General features: G+C 39.7%; 3 protein-coding genes across 3 annotated transcripts in view; 2 read left to right on the forward strand and 1 right to left on the reverse strand.

Annotated features, from left to right (window-relative positions):
• LOC308096879 (SOSS complex subunit B2-like) overlaps nt 1-18,655 on the forward strand; it is a 378,668-nt gene that overhangs the window by 319,683 nt on the left and 40,330 nt on the right. The gene's annotated exons all lie outside the window — the stretch shown is intronic.
• Nucleotides 2,347-7,762, reverse strand: uxt (ubiquitously-expressed, prefoldin-like chaperone). Its single transcript, XM_080444642.1, has 6 exons — nt 7,517-7,762; nt 6,717-6,798; nt 5,670-5,737; nt 4,235-4,342; nt 3,792-3,855; nt 2,347-3,630 (listed from the first exon to the last, which is right to left on the reverse strand). The coding sequence occupies exons 1-6, from the start codon at nt 7,591-7,593 to the stop codon at nt 3,568-3,570; spliced, it is 462 nt and encodes a 153-aa protein (XP_080300768.1). The 5' UTR covers nt 7,594-7,762; the 3' UTR covers nt 2,347-3,567.
• cdk20 (cyclin dependent kinase 20) lies at nt 9,304-16,095 on the forward strand. Its single transcript, XM_080444551.1, has 9 exons — nt 9,304-9,415; nt 9,511-9,645; nt 10,483-10,596; nt 11,005-11,193; nt 12,175-12,296; nt 12,542-12,604; nt 12,971-13,094; nt 13,476-13,631; nt 15,151-16,095. The coding sequence occupies exons 2-9, from the start codon at nt 9,571-9,573 to the stop codon at nt 15,328-15,330; spliced, it is 1,023 nt and encodes a 340-aa protein (XP_080300677.1). The 5' UTR covers nt 9,304-9,415; nt 9,511-9,570; the 3' UTR covers nt 15,331-16,095.

Raw genomic sequence — 18,655 nt, forward strand, 5'->3', positions numbered from 1 at the left:
AGTGCCAGCTCATGCCTCATCCGGGCATTTCATTGGATAGTGGAGAGCGGTGGTGGGTTCAGTCATTGGCCGGGGAGAGTCCAGCCATGGATCACACGACGGTCGTCTGTCACGACCATCATGGATGAACTTCAACCTGGTGTTTGCACTTTCTTTCTTTTTGGCCCGTATATCTACATAAACGTTTTGATTTCAAATATAAAGTACTTACTGCATGGCCACGGATGTTAAAATTATATATGGGTCCTCAGAAGTACCCGTATTTTTTGTAATGTTCAATAAAAAGCATTTTAATCCGATCAGTGGCCATTTCTACGTATTTTCAAAAACGTGACTCTATCGGCTGGGAGGTGCATTGCACTCTGATACATAATATCTCTTATGAAAACATGGCCACCAATCGGATTAAAATGCTTCTTATTGAATAATAAGGAATATACAGGTACTTTTGAGAGCCCGAACATAATTGTAACGTTTGTGGCCATAAGGTAAGCACTTTATATTTGAAATTTAAACGTTTATTTGGATGTACGAGCCATAAGGAGAAAAAGTGCAAACACCAGGTTGAAGTTCATCCATGACTGTCACGATATTATGACGCTCAGGCAGTCATGTTTCAGGGCTAGGGAGATTCGAGATTAAATATTTCATTCGTTACGTGATAATACTCATATAAATGTACACTGGTACCAGAGTCAAATAGATAGGTAGGCTCTTCTACATTGTAGCGATAATAAATGTTTAAAGAATAGCAATGACATAGCAGGTAAAATAAAAAGGTTATTAGAGATACCTTTGTGATGATAGCAGTCTGAACCCCAGTATTTTGTTCAATAAAGCAGATTGTTGTCTTTCCTTGGATTGCAAGTTAGTGCCTAAACCAATCCGACCCATTTTTTAACCCAGATTTGAGGGCCAATTTGCCATTTTCTTTATAGCACTGAGCTGAACAGTTTTCTTGATTGATTGATTGAATACTTTATTAGCAGTTTGCCCCCCCCCCAAAAAGCACAGGAAAGTACAGTTAAATACAAGGTCTGCTAAGAGGATTTTAAACCCAAGAAAGCCTATGGCTTGTTTCCACTGGGGTCCTTGGTACTCAATTCATAGAAACATTTAATGACAGACAAATATACACTACTAGCAAAACATCATATAGCCACTCTGTTCACTAGAGTCTATACCACTACTGTTGGTTGGTTGACTAGAGTTCATGCCATGTATGCCAATGTTGCACTTTGCATATACATGTCTGCTAAATGCCTATATTGTAAACACCATTTTAGGTGTATTATATGCACACAGTCAGTGTGCAGGTGCCACTTCATCTAGACATAAAAACATTAATGATTTTCACATGTAGCCAGGCAAAAATGCTTTTTTATGTTTCTGTTAAGTAAATAACTTGAGGTACGGTCCACATCACGACAACAACACTCAATATTATCAAACCAATAAGACATGCCAAAACACAGACTTTTAATGAAGCATGTCTTCTGTTATGAAACTGTTTGTATTCAATATGATGTCCTGCATTCAATCTCATTTTATGAAAGAAATTCAAATGAAACCTGTGATGTTTAATAAAGTTAAAGCTTTCCCTGACCTTCTGGGAGTTTTCATGTAATCTTTTCATTGTGACCTCAGAGTACACCAGAATACAGCTGTAAAAAGTAAAAAGTCAGCATTTTGTGTGTACCAAATCCATGCAGTTTTAATTATGTCAGCACTATGTGTTGCAAGTTTCAGCCTTTCGCTCACTTTATCTAAGTCAGCAAGGACCTCCACAGGGGGGGGGGGGGGGACGTGGAATAACAAAATTGCCCACTAAAGGCCTAGTAGACTGAACTGGTCTGGCGAAATCCCTGGAATGTTGTCAAAAGATTTGTCAACATGAAAAACAAGAGCTTGTAATGTGTCATTGTGAGACCTGTAAATGGCAAATGTGACAAATCAAATATTTTAATCTTGAGCCTTAATCAACACCACCATGGTACAACTTTCTTGTGAACTTGCTGCTTCACCTGCTTCATCTCAGCTAAGGGGTCCTTGGCCTGAAAAACGTTGAAGACCCCTGCCGTAGGACAATAGACATAATAATGAAAGGAAACATGATCTTCTTGACATGACCTTCTGGGAGTTCACATAATTCTTCAGAGATGAAAAGTCTTCAGCTTTAAATACACATATTGCCTATTATAATACTCTATCACATGACGTGTTGTTAGCTTGAATATGTGTTCTTTTCAGCAAGCAACAACATAGTGTGACAAGAATATAAACTGAACATTGCACACACCAAGACAGCATATTTAATTTAAGTGTTGACACAGCACTTTATTATTATTATTTTGTATTACACACAAGTTGTATGATGAGGAATACATAGTCCATAAATATCAAATACTGGTTAAAGACCTCAGTGTTAATTTAACTCTGAGAGTGTACACATGTAACCAAATGGACCACTCACCACTGGACTAAATCCAACCAGTGGTAAACTACCTCCCGTGTCCCCGTGTCTGTGGATTATACCAGTAAAGCAACCTTTTGTGGACTATGAGGATGAACTTGACACTTGCCGATACCTTAATCCCAATGTACAACACACTGATACTCTACTTGTAGTACTAGTATTAGTACTTGCACTAATGTCATGAACAGTAGCCTATATACACGTACGTACCAGCTGCTATGCTCACGCACCTTATTTCAAAACATCCTGTACATATGTATGGATGGATATGCTTTCCCTTGCCACCCCCCTTCTTTCTTTTCTTTCTCTTTTTGAAAACAAAAAACAAACAGTTTTACACCGGTAAACCTGTGAGGTGACAACAAAGATGATTCTCCTCCAGTTACCTTATGGTCAATAAGACCAGGGGTGCAACAGTTAATCCAACGAATGGATTTAATCGATTGTAAAAAATATAAATAGAAACCTTTTTTGTTTTAATACAAGAGAAAAAATGACAAAAATAGCTGATCTACAAGCTCTACAAGTTATGAGCTTTTGTGTGAGCTATTTTAGTTATTTTTTGTTGAAAAGTAGAAATTATGGCATTTTGGGAGATTTAAAAAAAACGTGCTTCTCAATTATTCAATGAATCAAAAAAGTTATCGATAGAATGGTCTAAGAAAATAACTGATGGTTGCAGCCCTAAATAAGACAATTGTTCTCAAAATTGGGTTCGACTCCAGCCTGTATGTTCGTCGTCACCATGAGGTCCCATGAGGCCTCCTGCTTCCACAGTGAGGTTTAACCCATTAAGACCTGAGGTCTTCACAGTTTTCTGAAAAACCTATGTTGCTAATATATCGTTGCTGTCGGCAGAAACCTCTTATCTTCATATTTTAACTTTTTGTGTTTTTTTCATAAATTAACGCCCTACTTCATATCATACTACAGTGTCACACATAAGCATCAAAAGTAACATATCAGCTACTTTTGAATTTGAATCCTGAGAATTTTTGGAGATATGAGATTTCCACCCCGACAGAGACGATATATAGCTCAAATCTAAACTGACACAGGTGCTTTCCCGGTTTTGATGGGTGACGTCATGTCTACAACACTTCTGTTCTTCTACTCTCTGGGAGGACTGTCAGTCCCTGCAACTCTCTCAGACCCTGGAGAGATGGAAGAAGAAGAACACACAGACAATCACGTTTCCAAAGGGTTTCTGCATTTGAAAAACTACCACAATAGCACTCTTGTAGCTGATTCTGAGAAATTGGTATTGCTGTGTAGATAGAATAATGAAAATGTTCTTTGTATCATATTTATTGACCTCTAGAACCATGCGGATGTTGGCTTTGATCTTGGATGAGTCTTTGGTGAGAAGTTCAGTGAAGCTGGAACATAAAAACAATCAGGATTACTATTAGAATTCTTCTCCACATACTGTACATTCCCATGTGTGTGTGTGTGTGTGTGTGTGTGTGTGTGTGTGTGTGTGTGTGTGTGTGTGTGTGTGTGTGTCATGCGTGGGCCAATGTGGTTAATCATACTATTCATTTGGTGATGCCTCATTCATACAGGTTGATGCTTTTATTCACGGTGAAACTTTTACATTGTTTCGAAATAAAAAGATGTTGCTCATATTAGCATTCTCTGTGGATGTGGATGTACTGTACTCATCATGACACAAAGAGCAGTTTACATGTATGCTAAATCCCAGTCCCACGAAGTAAAAGCTCCTGATGTGTAAGGAATTTAAGTGGGTTTACTTACGCTGTGAGCTGGCAGTTTTTCTTCTCAATAAACCTGAGTGCTTCTGCATGTGTCATCTCAACAAAGAAGCCATAACCCACCGCCACGAAGATCTTGGACGAATCCTCCCTGAAACGCATCGATACACAAACTCAACCTCCAGGGAAAAAAAACACTTTGAGCCACAGACAGGAGGTTTCCCTGGAGGCAATCTAGACATTAAAATCACTAACTTTGATGACAAACGGAATCCCCACTGAAATACCACGCCATGGTGTGTTCTCACAAGGTTACATTACATCTTATCCCCAGAGACACCAACCTTCAATTACTAGAAGACAAATACAGCAGTAAACATGTTAAAAGTGCTGTACAACATTCAGCCATCAGATGTCGCACCACACCTCCCCCTAAGCAGGCCTCTCTTTCTCTAAGCTTAACACCAGAAATGACCCCCCCCCCCCGACTCCCCAACTGTTTACTGTCTTTTTTTAATTACTACAAGTATAGATGATGTTTTGCATATTATTGTATGTCTTTAAATGTCTCGATGAATTGAATACAGGGCTTTTTGTGTCATCCTTTTCGCACCGTTTGTACAATCGTACCACTGTACCTTTTTGCAAACTGTTAATAAAGTATTCAATCAATCAATCAAACCCTCCACATCATCAAGGTCCCTTATTTCTTTGAGTCACATCAATGAGGCAGCAGTCATGGAGTTAGCAATGCTGTAACGTGGCAGCTGCCCAGTGTTGATTTCGTCGACTAAAACTATGACGAAAGATGTTCGTCGACTACCTTTTTTCACTGACGAAAACTAAATGAAAAATAAGCTATGATGACTAAAACTAAGACTAAATAAAAATATTGACAATTTCGTCAACAAATAAAAACTAGACTAAAATGTTAGGGAGGGAGTGACTAGTGGGACTAGTGGAGAAGAGATCCAGTAGGACTAAGACAAGTCACTTTAAGTTTGGTTGTGCTCGGGTGTTGCGCTCTGAAAATAGCAGATCTACAAGCTCACAACGCGTTGTGAGCTTGTAGATCGGCTATTTTCAGCATGCAACCAAGAGAAAAATCAGCCATTACGACGCCATCAAGGCACCGCCAAAATACATTTTTGTTGACTAAATGAACCGTACATTAGTCGACTAAAATCTTATATTTAGTCGACTAAAACTAGACAAAAACTAAAACATTTCAGATGACTAAAATATGACTAAAACTAAATGGAATTTTATTCAAAAGACTATGACTAAAACTAAATCAAAATTTGCTGTCAAAATCAACACTGCAGCTGCCTGCCAGAATCTGTTTGGGGGGGGGGGGGGGGGAGGGGATTTGGGTACCTTCCCCAACAAGAACGATAGCAACATGCGTAATGGCTGAAGAGTTAGGAATAGACATTTCTTCCTCCAAAGAGACGTTTAGCACCACAGAGAGAACGTACACGTTAGCCTGGACGTAGAAGTTACAGCCCAGATCAATTTCTGTCTTCAGATCCTTGGACTCACTTCCCTGAACAAAGAACACACTGTCAGAGGTGTGTGTGTGTGCGTGTGTGTGTGTGTGTGTGTGTGTGTGTGTGTGTGTGTGTGTGTGTGTGTGTGTGTGTGTGTGTGTGTGTGTGTGTGTGTGTGTGTGTGTGTGTGTGTGTGTGTGTGTGTGTGTGTGAGTGAGTGAGTGAGAGAGAGAGAGAGAGAGACAAAATACGTGTTTTAACTAGGAAAATGCGAAAAATCTAGTCCCATGAAGAGTACATACAGTATGGCCATCAAGGGGGGGGGTGGGCTGCCTATTAGTCCCACGGCCAATTATTCATATGTGACAATAGTCCAATTAGGTTAGTGTGAGGTTCGGGTTTAGCCTGACACTCAGCCTGAATTTTCATTTCGTTTCACTCCATTATTCAGTCTGAAAGCCCTCTCAATGCAGCGGAGTTCTGAGATGGGGGCGTGGCCAAAGCGGGACTCCACTATGAACCAACACGATTGGTTCATACTGGATTGTCCCGATCCCGATTTGTCGTACAGATTTTCAACCGAGAAACACCCGCCTTCGAAAGCGTCACCAGACCCTGAATGCTAGGCAAAGGATTCAGGGGGTGGAGCCAGGCTAGTTCGGGTTAGGATCAGGGTCAGACTTAGTTATAATGCGTGGCGTCGGACCAATGGTACTTCAAAATAATGGGATAAGGGCAGCTAATGGGCCTGGCATGGCACCTCATCATGCTCGACATAGCAGCTATTATTTATTTTTCCTTTTAGTAATATTGCTGTAAAGGTCAGAGTTGCTACAGTGTGGTAATTTACGTTTGAGTACATGACGCATTGCTTTTATTGTGATATTTACACAGGGAGACGGATTCAAGACCAGAGAGACAGTTTGAGGCAGAAGAGGTCTCTCTTCTGCCTCAAACTTTCTCTCTGGTCTTGAGCAGTGAAAGACAGACACATACAGAGAGGGACAGGGAGTAAGACATGTAGTGTAATCATACCTGTAAACCTTCTATGGTGTTTTTCAACTGCAGATATTGAGAGATTTTCTCATAGACACTGTCTCTCTGCTCCAACACTCTCCTACACAAACACAACACATTAAGACAAAACATGAACACAACCGTCCACAATACATTAACACACACCACAATACATTAACATACAACCAAAACATATTCACATTAACACAACACATTAACACACAACCGGTCCACAACACATTATCACACACAACCAAACCAGGCTTCTCTTTCTCTTTACTTCTCACAAATGAAATTGTGACATTTCTATTTGGTCATCTAATTTGAGATAACACACTTTTGAATAGTTATCAGCATACTACATAACACACTGTGCCAGGCACCTAAATGTTCTTATAAATACATGCTGTTATATTATTATTTTTTATTATCATCGTCATCATTAGACATATTATCTGGTACACCGTATGGACAACAATAATTAGACACCATTAACACAAACAAAACAAACAGCTACATATTTAACCTAAACTGCAAACTGTGCAAAGAGAGTTAACAGTAAGATAATAGAAACTATTGCATATCACATGCTAGCCCTAGAATGGCTGAGATATTACATACATTACATGGAATGTGTAGGTAATATCACAGCCATTGTAGGGCTATAAATTACATAAAACATTAAAATGTAAAAAAAATAAAAATAAACAATATCCAGCTGCAGTTACACACTGCACATCAAATGTGATTAAGCAATGTAATTACCGGTATAGGCCTACATGAAGGTACATGATAAACAGTGTGCTGTGTGTACTTACTGTAAGTCTTTCTGTAGAACATCACTGATGAATGTTTCATATTTAAACACTTTCTGCTCCACACTCACATCCTCCATGATGTTTACTGAAGCTGGAGCCTATAACTCTACTGGACGTTTAATCTAAATATATATTATTGTATTTATTTTAATAGAACAAACGTCCAGATATTGAACGTTTACACCAACACAGAGCTCTTAAAAACAGATACACTTTGTTGTTGTTTACTAGTGAAGAGTGTGTCGCGTGCTGAGAAACGCATGTATGGTCGCATGGCGATGACGCCTAAATTAGTGTTGCCATGTCCACTTATTATAAGCGACTTTGGGCCTGTTTTTTTGTAAAGTTGCTTGTAAATATTGGTAGTTGCGGGTAGCGTGGACTTGCGTTTCTAAAGTCAAAGTGTAGTTGTTTATTTGGGCTTTTTAGCTAATGTTGTTTAAACCAGTGTTTCTCAAACATTTTCATGTCATGAACCTTAACCCCCAGATTAATATGTATTTGTCCACAGACCCCCAAAATATGTTGTGACAGGGAGCCGGGTCCGTACAAGATTTGTGTTGTTAAGATGTTTCTAAATGTTCCAAAATTACCTCAATTTTTTTTAAATAGCCGTGGCCTATTATAGACTACGGGCGTAGGGAGGAGTCGAGGAGGCGTCTAGCTACCAGTGACGTAGTTCGGTGGCCATAGCTAGGGTCGTATCAACAACAACATTCATTGACAGTTACTCACAACGTGTCAGGAACGCACAGTCTGTGTAAAGTCTACAACACATACACACACAATGCGTGACAGAGACATACCATACAGAGAGAAGCTGAACGAGGACGCAACAAACTACATCAATGCCCAGTCAGAGTCACAACAATCATTCATTTCATAGACTGGTTCACCTGAACCGAAAATAAAATATAGTCATCTTGAGTACTGATTATTTATATATTATTATTGATATTATTAGCGAAGTATTATTATTATTATTATTATATTGTTCATTCATTAATCATTGAGCTAGTAAGTGAACGGAACGGAACCTGTGTTGCCAGATTTTGCGAGAGAAATAAGCAACCAGGTCTATGAAAACAAGCCCAAAAGAAGTGGCTTAGTGACATCGGCTACTTGAAAATAGCCGATCTACAAGCTCACGTGAGCTTGTACATAGGCTATTTAAAAAAAACTCTTGCAATAAAATAAAGAATACTTTTTTTTTTTTTTAAACATTCTAACAACACAAATGCTCCCTGGCACAGAACATTTTCATGAAAATATTTGAAAACCACTGGTTTAAATTTAAAAAAAATAAAAATGGAAGCAAGCCTAAATAAGCAAGAACACTTTATAAATAAGCCACACAAAAAACGAAACCCGCAACTACCAATTTTACAAGCAACTTTACAGAAAAAGCCAGAAAAAGTTCTGCCCAAAGTCGCTTATAATAAGCCGACATGGCAACGCAGATTTTTCTTCTTTTGTGCTTGTTTTCATGGACCTGGTTGCTTATTTCTGTAGCAGAATCTGGCAACACTAGACTAATAGTAAAAATATTTTCGGCAAAGTCATTTCAAAATAAAACATTGACCGGTGTTTATGCCAAAGTAAAAGTACATTATATTCATAAAATGCGTGTATCACGTCCAAGAAGTGACCAACGAAATCATAAATACTAGACAAATATGCAAATATCTGTTACAGTTGTTTTATGATTTGTGATGATTTGTGATTTTCATTAATTTGTGGTATTTTAGTTTTTTGTTGTTGTGGCAACGAGTGTGTTGTCATGTCAACGTAAACAAACATGGCGGAGGACAGACGACAATACGTTTGTATTTGAATGGTTTTAATGTAAAAAAAAAAGAAAAAAATAAGAACCTTCAGTTGTTACGTCACGGTCAGCAGGTATGTAAATGTGTTTATGTAAATAAATAGATAAGAAATGATATGTTACGTTGAGAAACCGTGATTTATAATAGTATCCTAATCTGGTTTGACAGGCTACTTCCATGTGTTAACGGACCAGTAATGAACCAAACGGACCAGTGATAGAACCAGTAATGGACCAGTACAGTATTCTGGGCCGGATTGGAGAAGGAGCCCATGGCATCGTTTTTAAAGCCAAACACATAGAGGTAAATTATCTGTCTGTCTCTCCTACTGTCTCCCTCTCAGCTTTCCTTGTTGCTTCATGCAAGATGCATCATGCAACGTATTAGCCCCTACGGAACCTCTCCCTCCGCTAAGTAGCTCCGAGATGAGGTCCCTCTTTAATTCCTGCCGGCTGCGGTTGACATTTTCGCACATTTTCCAGTTTTACATGTTTCTTACCCCTTTCTGCACATCGTATCCAAAAAGCAAAGCAATTGCGCCACTCTCTCAGATGTTTTAAGTTCTAGCGGAACATAACAGCTTCCAACGAGTTGAAGAAAGTATTTAATTTGCCTCGGTTTTCATCCGGTTCCATAATATTTTGCATTAGAAGATGCAATTCAACATTTGACCAGTAGGGTAATCAGTAATGTTATCTCAACGGGCGCAACTCTTGCGCAATGTCTTAAAAACATGTAACCGGATGAAAACCGAGGCAAATTAAATACTTTCTTCAACACGTTGGAAGCTGTTATGTTCCGCTAGAACTTAAAACATCTGAGAGAGTGGCGCAATTGCTTTGCTTTTTGGATACGATGTGCAGAAAGGGGTTAGAAACATGTAAAACTGGAAAATGTGCGAAAATGTCAACCGCAGCCGGCAGGAATTAAAGAGGGACCTCATCTCGGAGCTACTTAGCGGAGGGAGAGGTTCCGTAGGGGCTAGCAACGTATGTGCAAACATAGCCTACCTTATGTTGCATCATTATGTGGAAATAAAGGGTCATTCTGATTCTGATTCAGAATTCTCTCTTCAATCACTCCTGTTCTCTCTTGCTCTGTCTGTCTGACTGTCTGTCTCTGTCTTTGTGTCTCTCTCAGACAGGGGAGACGGTAGCATTGAAGAAAATAGCGCTGAGGAGACTGGAGGATGGAATTCCAACCCAGGTTCTCAGGGAGATCAAAGCCTTGCAAGAGATAGAAGACAACCAGTATGTAGGTGTCTGTCTACCACACACACAAACACACACACACACACACACACACACACACACACACACACACACACACACACACACACACACACACACACACACACACACACACACACACACACACAGTGTTATAACTTGTCTGTCTGTCTGTCTGTCTGTCTGTCTGTGTGTGTCCTCTGCATTTACCCATCTTAAATATTAGGAGTATTATGGCTCTCAGAGAGTAGTTAGTTTTTGTCTTGCTCAGCAATACTTCAACACACACTCAGTAAGAAGTAGAACATGATATACTATTGGCTCATTGGTTGAGAAACACTGTAAACTTGGAAATAATGCTAATGGAAGGACAGCTCATGACTTCTCCTCTCCTCTCCTCTCCTCCTCTCCTCTCCTCTCCTCTCCTCTACAGGTAGTGAAGTTAAAGGCAGGCTTTCCTCATGGTACAGGCTTTGTTCTGGTGTTTGAGTACATGCTGTCAGACCTGTCCGAGGTCATCAGGAACTCCAGACGACCTCTGACCCCATCACAGGTCAAAGGTTACATGATGATGCTGCTGAGGGGAGTGGCCTTCCTCCATCACAACAATATCATGCACCGGGTATTGTGTGTGTGTGTGTGGGTGTGTGTGTGTGTGTGTGTGTGTGTGTGTGTGTGTGTGTGTGTGTGCGTGTGTGCGTGTGCGTGCGTGTGAGTAAGAGAGACTCAAATGGCGACTGTCAAAACAAACCTTTGTCGCAGAGAGGCTAAGTCGGGGAAACGTTTACTTGCCAGTTGTAAATTAATCACTGTACTGCGTTTTTTTTATTAAAGGATCTACACCATGAATTTAAAAAAAATATTTGATATTTAATATCATATGGTGTATGTCCCTCAAACCTTTTTCAAAAGGTTTGAGCCTAAATCATCACTCAGATATACTCATCCCAAGTCAATTGTCTCTGGCTTATACAGCACTTTCAGCTGCAATACCAAAACGTCCTCTTGGGCAGGGGGGGGGCTACTGAGCAATTCTGTCTGGCCAGCATCAATGCAATGGCAATGCAAGTGATGTCACTTGCATTGCCATTCTGAAATGGCCTGTTCAGACACGCCCATTCTGAAAATCTCTGAAATGAGAATGAATGACTGAATGTTAAAAAAAAAAAAAAATTGGGGTACAAGAGACACTGGGGAGCCCAAAAAATACCCCCCCCCCCCCAAAAAAAATGAAATTCATGGTGTGTTCCCTTTAACAGTTCATTTAGGCTGCATCATAAGTCATAACATGAAGTGAATGGTAGCGTTGTGTTGTGGTCAGCAAAGTTGGACTTCCCCCACTCACCCCCTCTCCATTTCATGCATAAAATTCCCACGCAGGTGAACAGCTGATTTTTACTACTACTCTGACGTAGCACCCAACACCACGTGACCCCTTTGTGAATGGTGTGACCAATGATTCAAAACCATTAAGCTGTCTACCTGTCACCAACACTCATGTTTCTAAAAGAGCAATATAATTATTCTTACCTTCTTGACTTTATTCTGTCTGTTTGTCTGTCTGTCTGTCTGTCTGTCTCTGTCTGTCTGTCTGTGTACACAGGATTTGAAGCCAGCTAACCTGTTAATCAGTTCTTCAGGCCATTTGAAGATCGCTGACTTTGGTTTGGCCAGACTGTTCTCCAATCAGACAGACAGACTGTACAGCCACCAAGTAGCTACCAGGTACGGTGTACTGTATTGTGTGTGTGTGTGTGTGTGTGTGTGTGTGTGTGTGTGTGTGTGTGTGTGTGTGTGTGTGTGTGTGTGTGTGTGTGTGTGTGTGTGTGTGTGTGTGTGTGTGTGTGTGTGTGTGTGTGTGTGTGTGTGTGTGTGTGTGTGTGTGTGCGCGTGCGTGCGTGTGCATGTGGAATCTAAATAAATAAACTGTACATTATATATATTGTGTGTGTGTGTGTGTGTGTGTGTAGGTGGTACAGAGCACCAGAATTGCTGTACGGAGCCCGAAAATATGACGAGGGAGTGGATCTGTGGTGAGGAGACTGTTTAGCTGTCTAATGTATATATCATGTAAATATTACCGCTATTTCACCTTTCAATAGAAAAGTGACATGTCAACATTGAAGATGTACGTTGCTTGTCCATATTGAATGATACAAAAAAAAGGAGACGTGCCTCAGGGCTTTTCATTTAACTATGACAGTGTAGAAATATTATCCTTATGTTGTCCTTATTTCCCTGGGTCTTGTCTAACTAACTCTGAGAGTGAACAAATGTAACCAAATGGACCCATATGGGTCCATTTGGTTACATTTGTACACTCGCAGAGTTACAAATTAACTTAGTAACACTGAGGTGTGTGTGTGTGTGTGTGTGTGTGTGTGTGTGTGCGTTTTCAGGGCAGTAGGGTGTATCTTTGGGGAGTTGTTAAACTCCTCTCCCCTGTTCCCCGGGGAGAACGATATCGAACAGCTCTGCTGTGTGCTCCGAGTTCTGGGAACGCCCAACAAGGACGTGTGGCCTGTAAGACACACACACACACACACACACACACACACACACACACACACACACACACACACACACACACACACACACACGCACACACTGTTGTGTGCCCCGTAGGCACAGAGAGAGGTGCTGTTGGTATAACTATCATTTTGAATACATTTCTGTTGCCATTTTTAACCATAAAGCCTAGACATAGTTGAGCGCCTGTGTCGTGCATCAAAATAGCCGATCTACAAGCTCAAAATATGTTGCGGTGTAACCCACCCTCAATCTTTTCATAATTTCATCTCTTTCTCTCTCTCTCTCTCTCTCTCTCTCTCTCTCTCTCTCTCTCTCTCTCTCTCTCTCTCTCTCTCTCTCTCTCTCTCTCTCTCTCTCTCTCTCTCTCTCTAGGAGATAGTAGAGTTACCTGATTATAATAAAATCACCTTTAAAGAGAATCCTGCGATCCCATTGGAGGAGATAGTTCCAGACGCGCCCCCCCAGGCTGTTGACCTGCTCAATAAGTTCCTCATTTATCCTTCAAAACAGCGCTGCCCAGCCACAGAGGTACACACACACACACACACACACACACACACACACACACACACACACACACACGTTGGCATAACTATAATTGTGAAGACTTCATTATTCGCCTGATCACAAATATTTGAGATATTTGCAATTATTTTGTATAATCATCAGCATCGTCTCTGTTCATCTCTGTAAGTTCATCTGTTGTTAAAAAAGATCTGAAATAGCAGAATTACAAGCTCACAAACCGTCGCGATGCGAAGTGTTGTGTTTGTAGATCAGCTATTTTCACTGTTTATGAACATTTTTTAAAGTATAAAATGATTAAATATATGGTCTGTTTAGGCCATAGTACGTTATTTAGATTATTGGTACCTGTCATTGTAAGTGAAAGTCATTTATTTAAGGTATTTGTCATATCTACCCTGTGCAATGTTTTTGTTTACAAAGCCTAAAAGACACACAGAAATGTCATTTTTGTTATATTCCAATGTTGAATGCCAAAAACACGAAGTGTTAATCGCAATTATTTGCATGACAATTAACCCATTAAGACCGGGAACGCATCTGTGTCATTTTAAGATTTCTTTGGCTATTCAAAAATAGTAGATATACAAGCTCATAGCGCTCAAATGTCGTCTAAATCCTAACAGTTTTTTGAAAAAACGTATGTTGCTACATCAGTGGTTCTCAAACTTTTTCATGTCAAGGACCCCCAAAATGATATGTATTTGGCCGCGGACTACCATCTCAAAATGTGTTGTTCCAGGGACCCCCAAGAAGCAAAGATTTGAGTTACAAATGTTGGCTTTAAAAAAATGTGTATTCAAAGATTTGCACAAATTTTCAAGATTTTTCTAAAATAGCAGATCTACAAGCTCGCAATGAGCTTGTAGATCTGCTATTTTTGAATAGCCAAATAAATCTTAAAATGACACAGATGCGTTCCAGGATTGAATCGGCGATATACTCTTTCCGATGTCCGAACTCAGAAAGGGAGGTGACATAAACTACTGTACATACAAATTGACGTCATTCCGAACCTTCGGATGGGCGGTCTCAGAACTTTTCTTTGGAACTCCCAGAATGTCCTGACTCTCCCAAATATAGTTCGGCCAACCTGTCTGACAGCCTGTCTGAACCCCGACATTGGGAGCAGTATGTTATGTGCTTGAACCCATTAAGACCTGAGGCCAATTCTGCGAATGCCTTCTAAATCAGTAGTTCTCGAACGTTTTCGTGCCAAGCACCCCCACATTGATATATATATATATTTGGCCGCGGACCCCCATCTAAAAACGTAAAACTATTCAATTTCTTTGAAACACTTTTTTTAAATGTTCAAAAATACCAAGCTCGTTTAGCTTGTAGATCTGCTTTTTTGAATAGCCAACACTAAAATCTAAAGTGACACAGATGCTTTCCCGGTTTCAATGTGTTAATCGTCAACAAAATCGTTGCTGATCGTGACATCTCTCTCTCTCTGTCTCTCTCTCTCTCTCTCTCTCTCTCTCTCTCTCTCTCTCTCTCCCCCCCCCCCCCCCTCCAGGCTCTCCTCCACTCGTACTTCTTCTCCTCTCCTCTCCCTGCTCACCACTCTGAGCTTCCCATTCCTCAGAGAGGGGGGGGCCGCCACCCGCCCCAACGGCCCCACCCCTCTGCAGACCTGCCCCTGCAGCACAGCCTGGTAGACCCCGTGCTGCTGCAGCCGCACGCCACCTGCCTCTGAACAACGCCCCCCCAACCAATCACAGCGGACCAGGAAGTCAAAGCATAACATCGATATTACTAACATGTTAAAGATGATTTAACTTAAAGTAATACTAGGTAACGTTTTCAACAAAACTAAAGTTAAATTGTATATCTTTTGCGAGTGGCAAAAGTTTCACAACACCCACTCCGTGAATTTCACCCCCGGAAGCCTTTTATTTATATATTTTCTATTGAACGTGTACGGGGGGGACTTTCCCGGGAAAATGACGTTCCTGGCCAACGTCATGACGTCGTGGCCGACGTCCTCAGGAACTACCGCAACGGTTTCCTGTTTGGCCAGGAACTACCGCGCTATTAACAAAAAGGAACCTCACGCTGATTTTAAGATAATGTAGGATTGGAAGATCGAAAAAGAACAGAAAAAGAAAGCACAGCTCATGGTAACTAATGCTCCACTGGCTAAGAGAAACGATCCGTAGATAGTATAAAACAATTAAAAGGTCGCTTTTTGAAACGCTTCCGGCTTCCGGTGAAAACGAATGGAATTCTGGGTAATCGAGGACTAGGGAAATTGTATGCAGTGACGGTAGTGACCAGCAGAGGTTGCTAAAAATCGTTATTTGTGATTCTGCATTGTACAACTTTAAGGCAGTGGTTCTCAAACTTTTTCATGTCAAGGACCCACACATTGATATACTGTATATTTGTTCGTGGACCCCCATCTGAAAATATGTTGTGACACGGACCCCCCATACAAGATTAGTGGGTTTTTTTTTCAATTTTTTTTGAAAATAACAGATCTACACGCTCACAATGCGTCTCATCATGATGCGTTGTGAGCTTGTAGATCAGATCTTTTTTCAAATAGCTGATGTATTATAGGGAAACTGATATTGATGCTATATTAACACATTTTGCTGGGGACCTCCATGAAGCCCCTCAGGGACCCCTGGGCCCCGGATAGCACTTTGCCACTGTTGTAAGTGATATTTTTTGATTAAAACAAAATCAATTGTTTTGTTAAAAAGACCAAGCTCTATATTCCAATAGTAATAGTTTTTATAGAGTGTTTGTCTCCCTGTCTCTCCATCTCACCGGAAAGGTGGGTTGCAAATTTCATCCAATCAGGAGAGAGAACACCCTCAAAGATCATGTATCACCTTGTGTTCTAGTTCCAAAAGTGTCTGCTATAATTATTTATTTGTTTCATCACTTCCAATTTCACTTGTTTATCCTGTATCCTGCATGAGTCCTCTCTCCTGATTGGACGGAATTGGTATACAAACCTGAAAATTTATTTTCTGTTTATTCAAGAGCTAGAAAGTACGACTTCTATTACTGAACAAACACTTTAATATTATATTATATTGAATTATCCTGCAGGTTCAATGACATAGCAACCATCATGTGTAAAAGCTGTATGTTTCCTGTTCATTGTCTCGAGGCGTTATTGAGTTCAGACAATATTTGTTTGTTTGACTGAATCAAATCTCACAGTATTTTTTACTGATAACCTGATAGTGATAATGTGACAATATTTTGTAGGATGACTGTTTGTTCCCACATAACATTCATACACAGCTTATGACATTTGATAAATTATTATAGTAATGTGGATATGATGAATAAACGGGTGGCAGCATTCATTGTTGATATGACTCAAACAGTCTATTAAAGGGATATTTCACTTTCAAAAAAACTTTTGGTCATTTTATAGTCTACTCAGGCTTTTGTGAGCCCCCCAGACCGTTTTTAAGTTGCTTCATTCAGTATTTAGATATTTGATATCCATTTTATCAGACACGCCCCCTTCCTATACAAACCCATTATAACTTCAAACTCCATTTGTAACATGTTAGATTCGTCAAAAACACCCGTCCTTGGTTCTGGTGACTCACCCTGCCCTCCTAATACGCGAGGGGGCCGTGTTTTCTCGATAACTTTGTCAATTTATTTTTAATATTTTTTTTGAAAATGAAAAAAAATAAATACATAAAAAAAATTCAATAAAATAAATGAAAAAAGTAATCGAAAAAACGTATTAGGAGGGCAGGGTGAGTCAGCAGAACCAAGGACAGGTGTTTTTGATGAATCTAACAGGTTAAAAATGGAGTTTGAAGTTATAATGGGTTTGTATAGGAAGGGGGCGTGTCTGATAAAATGATGATCAAATATCTAAATACTAAATCAAGCAACTTAAAAACGGTCTGGGGGGCTCACAAAAGCCTGAGTAGACGATAAAATGACCAAAGGTTTTTTTGAAAGTGAAATATCCCTTTAAGTTCAGAAAATTATGGGTGTTCTATCTTATGAGACAGTTAGTTATAAACACAAGTCTACAGGAGTCTCATTTGTTTAAATATGTTTTAAAAAGTTTAAATATTTACCAAAATGAAAAGAGTTGTAGATACAATTCAGATTTTGTTTTAATAAACTTTTATTCAGATGTTTGACTGTGATGGTTTATTAACTTGAAACAAAACAAAACACTGAAAGGATAACACAAAAAGTGTCATCCCAGACTAGCAAAGTAAGCTGTGGTTATGTGAGTCCGGGGTGGAGGTGTGCATGTGTACCAGTATTGATTTTGACAACAAAAAAAAATCCATTTAGTTTTAGTCATAGTCTTTTGAATAAAATTCCATTTAGTTTTAGTCATATTTTAGTCATCTGAAATGTTTTAGTTTTTGTCTAGATTTAGTCGTCTAAATATAAGATTATAGTCAACTAAATCTACAGTTGATTTTGTCGATTAAAATGTATGTTGGCGGTGCCTTGATGGCGTCGTAATGCCTGATTTTACACTTGGTTGCATGCTGAAAATAGCCGATTTACAAGCTCACAACGCGTCGCAGCGCGACGCGTTGTGAGCTTGTAGATCGGCTATTTTCAGAGCGAACACCCAAGCGCATCCAAACAAAATGACTCGTCTTTTAGTTCTACTGGATCTCTTCTCCACTCGTCCCTCACTAACATTTTAGGCTAGTTTTTATTTGTTGACAAAATTATCAATATTTTAGTCTTAGTTTTAGTCATCATAGCTTAGTTTTTATTTAGTTATTATTTAATCTTCGTCAGTGAGAAAAGGTAGTCGATGAATATTTTTCTTCATAGTTTTAGTCAAATCAACACTGACCTGCACGTTCTTACTCCTAGGTTATAACCATCTATTTACATGTATTCTAACAGTGTGTCTAACCTTAACTAAAGTTGAATAATTAAACCCATGCCTACACTAAAGCATTCTAACAATTCCTGTGTAACAAAACACTGGTATAAGGAGGGATAAACTGTAAAAGTGCTGATCCTTCACAAGATCTGTGACCTCAACTAACATCAAC

This window comes from Gymnoscopelus braueri (assembly GCF_963280865.1).
Source record: "Gymnoscopelus braueri genome assembly, chromosome: 12".
Taxonomy (NCBI): domain Eukaryota; kingdom Metazoa; phylum Chordata; class Actinopteri; order Myctophiformes; family Myctophidae; genus Gymnoscopelus; species Gymnoscopelus braueri.

Coding starts and splice junctions, on each gene's coding strand:
- uxt (XM_080444642.1), bottom strand. CDS start 7,593: ATGGAGGATGTGAGTGTGGAGCAGAAAGTGTTTAAATATGAAACATTC. Junction 4,343..5,669: donor TTCTACGTCCAGGCTAACGT/GTACGTTCTCTC, acceptor GATGCGTTTCAG/GGAGGATTCGTCCAAGATCT. Junction 3,631..3,791: donor ACATCCGCATGGTTCTAGAG/GTCAATAAATAT, acceptor CCATCTCTCCAG/GGTCTGAGAGAGTTGCAGGG.
- cdk20 (XM_080444551.1), top strand. CDS start 9,571: ATGGACCAGTACAGTATTCTGGGCCGGATTGGAGAAGGAGCCCATGGC. Junction 11,194..12,174: donor ACAACAATATCATGCACCGG/GTATTGTGTGTG, acceptor CTGTGTACACAG/GATTTGAAGCCAGCTAACCT. Junction 12,605..12,970: donor GACGAGGGAGTGGATCTGTG/GTGAGGAGACTG, acceptor GTGCGTTTTCAG/GGCAGTAGGGTGTATCTTTG.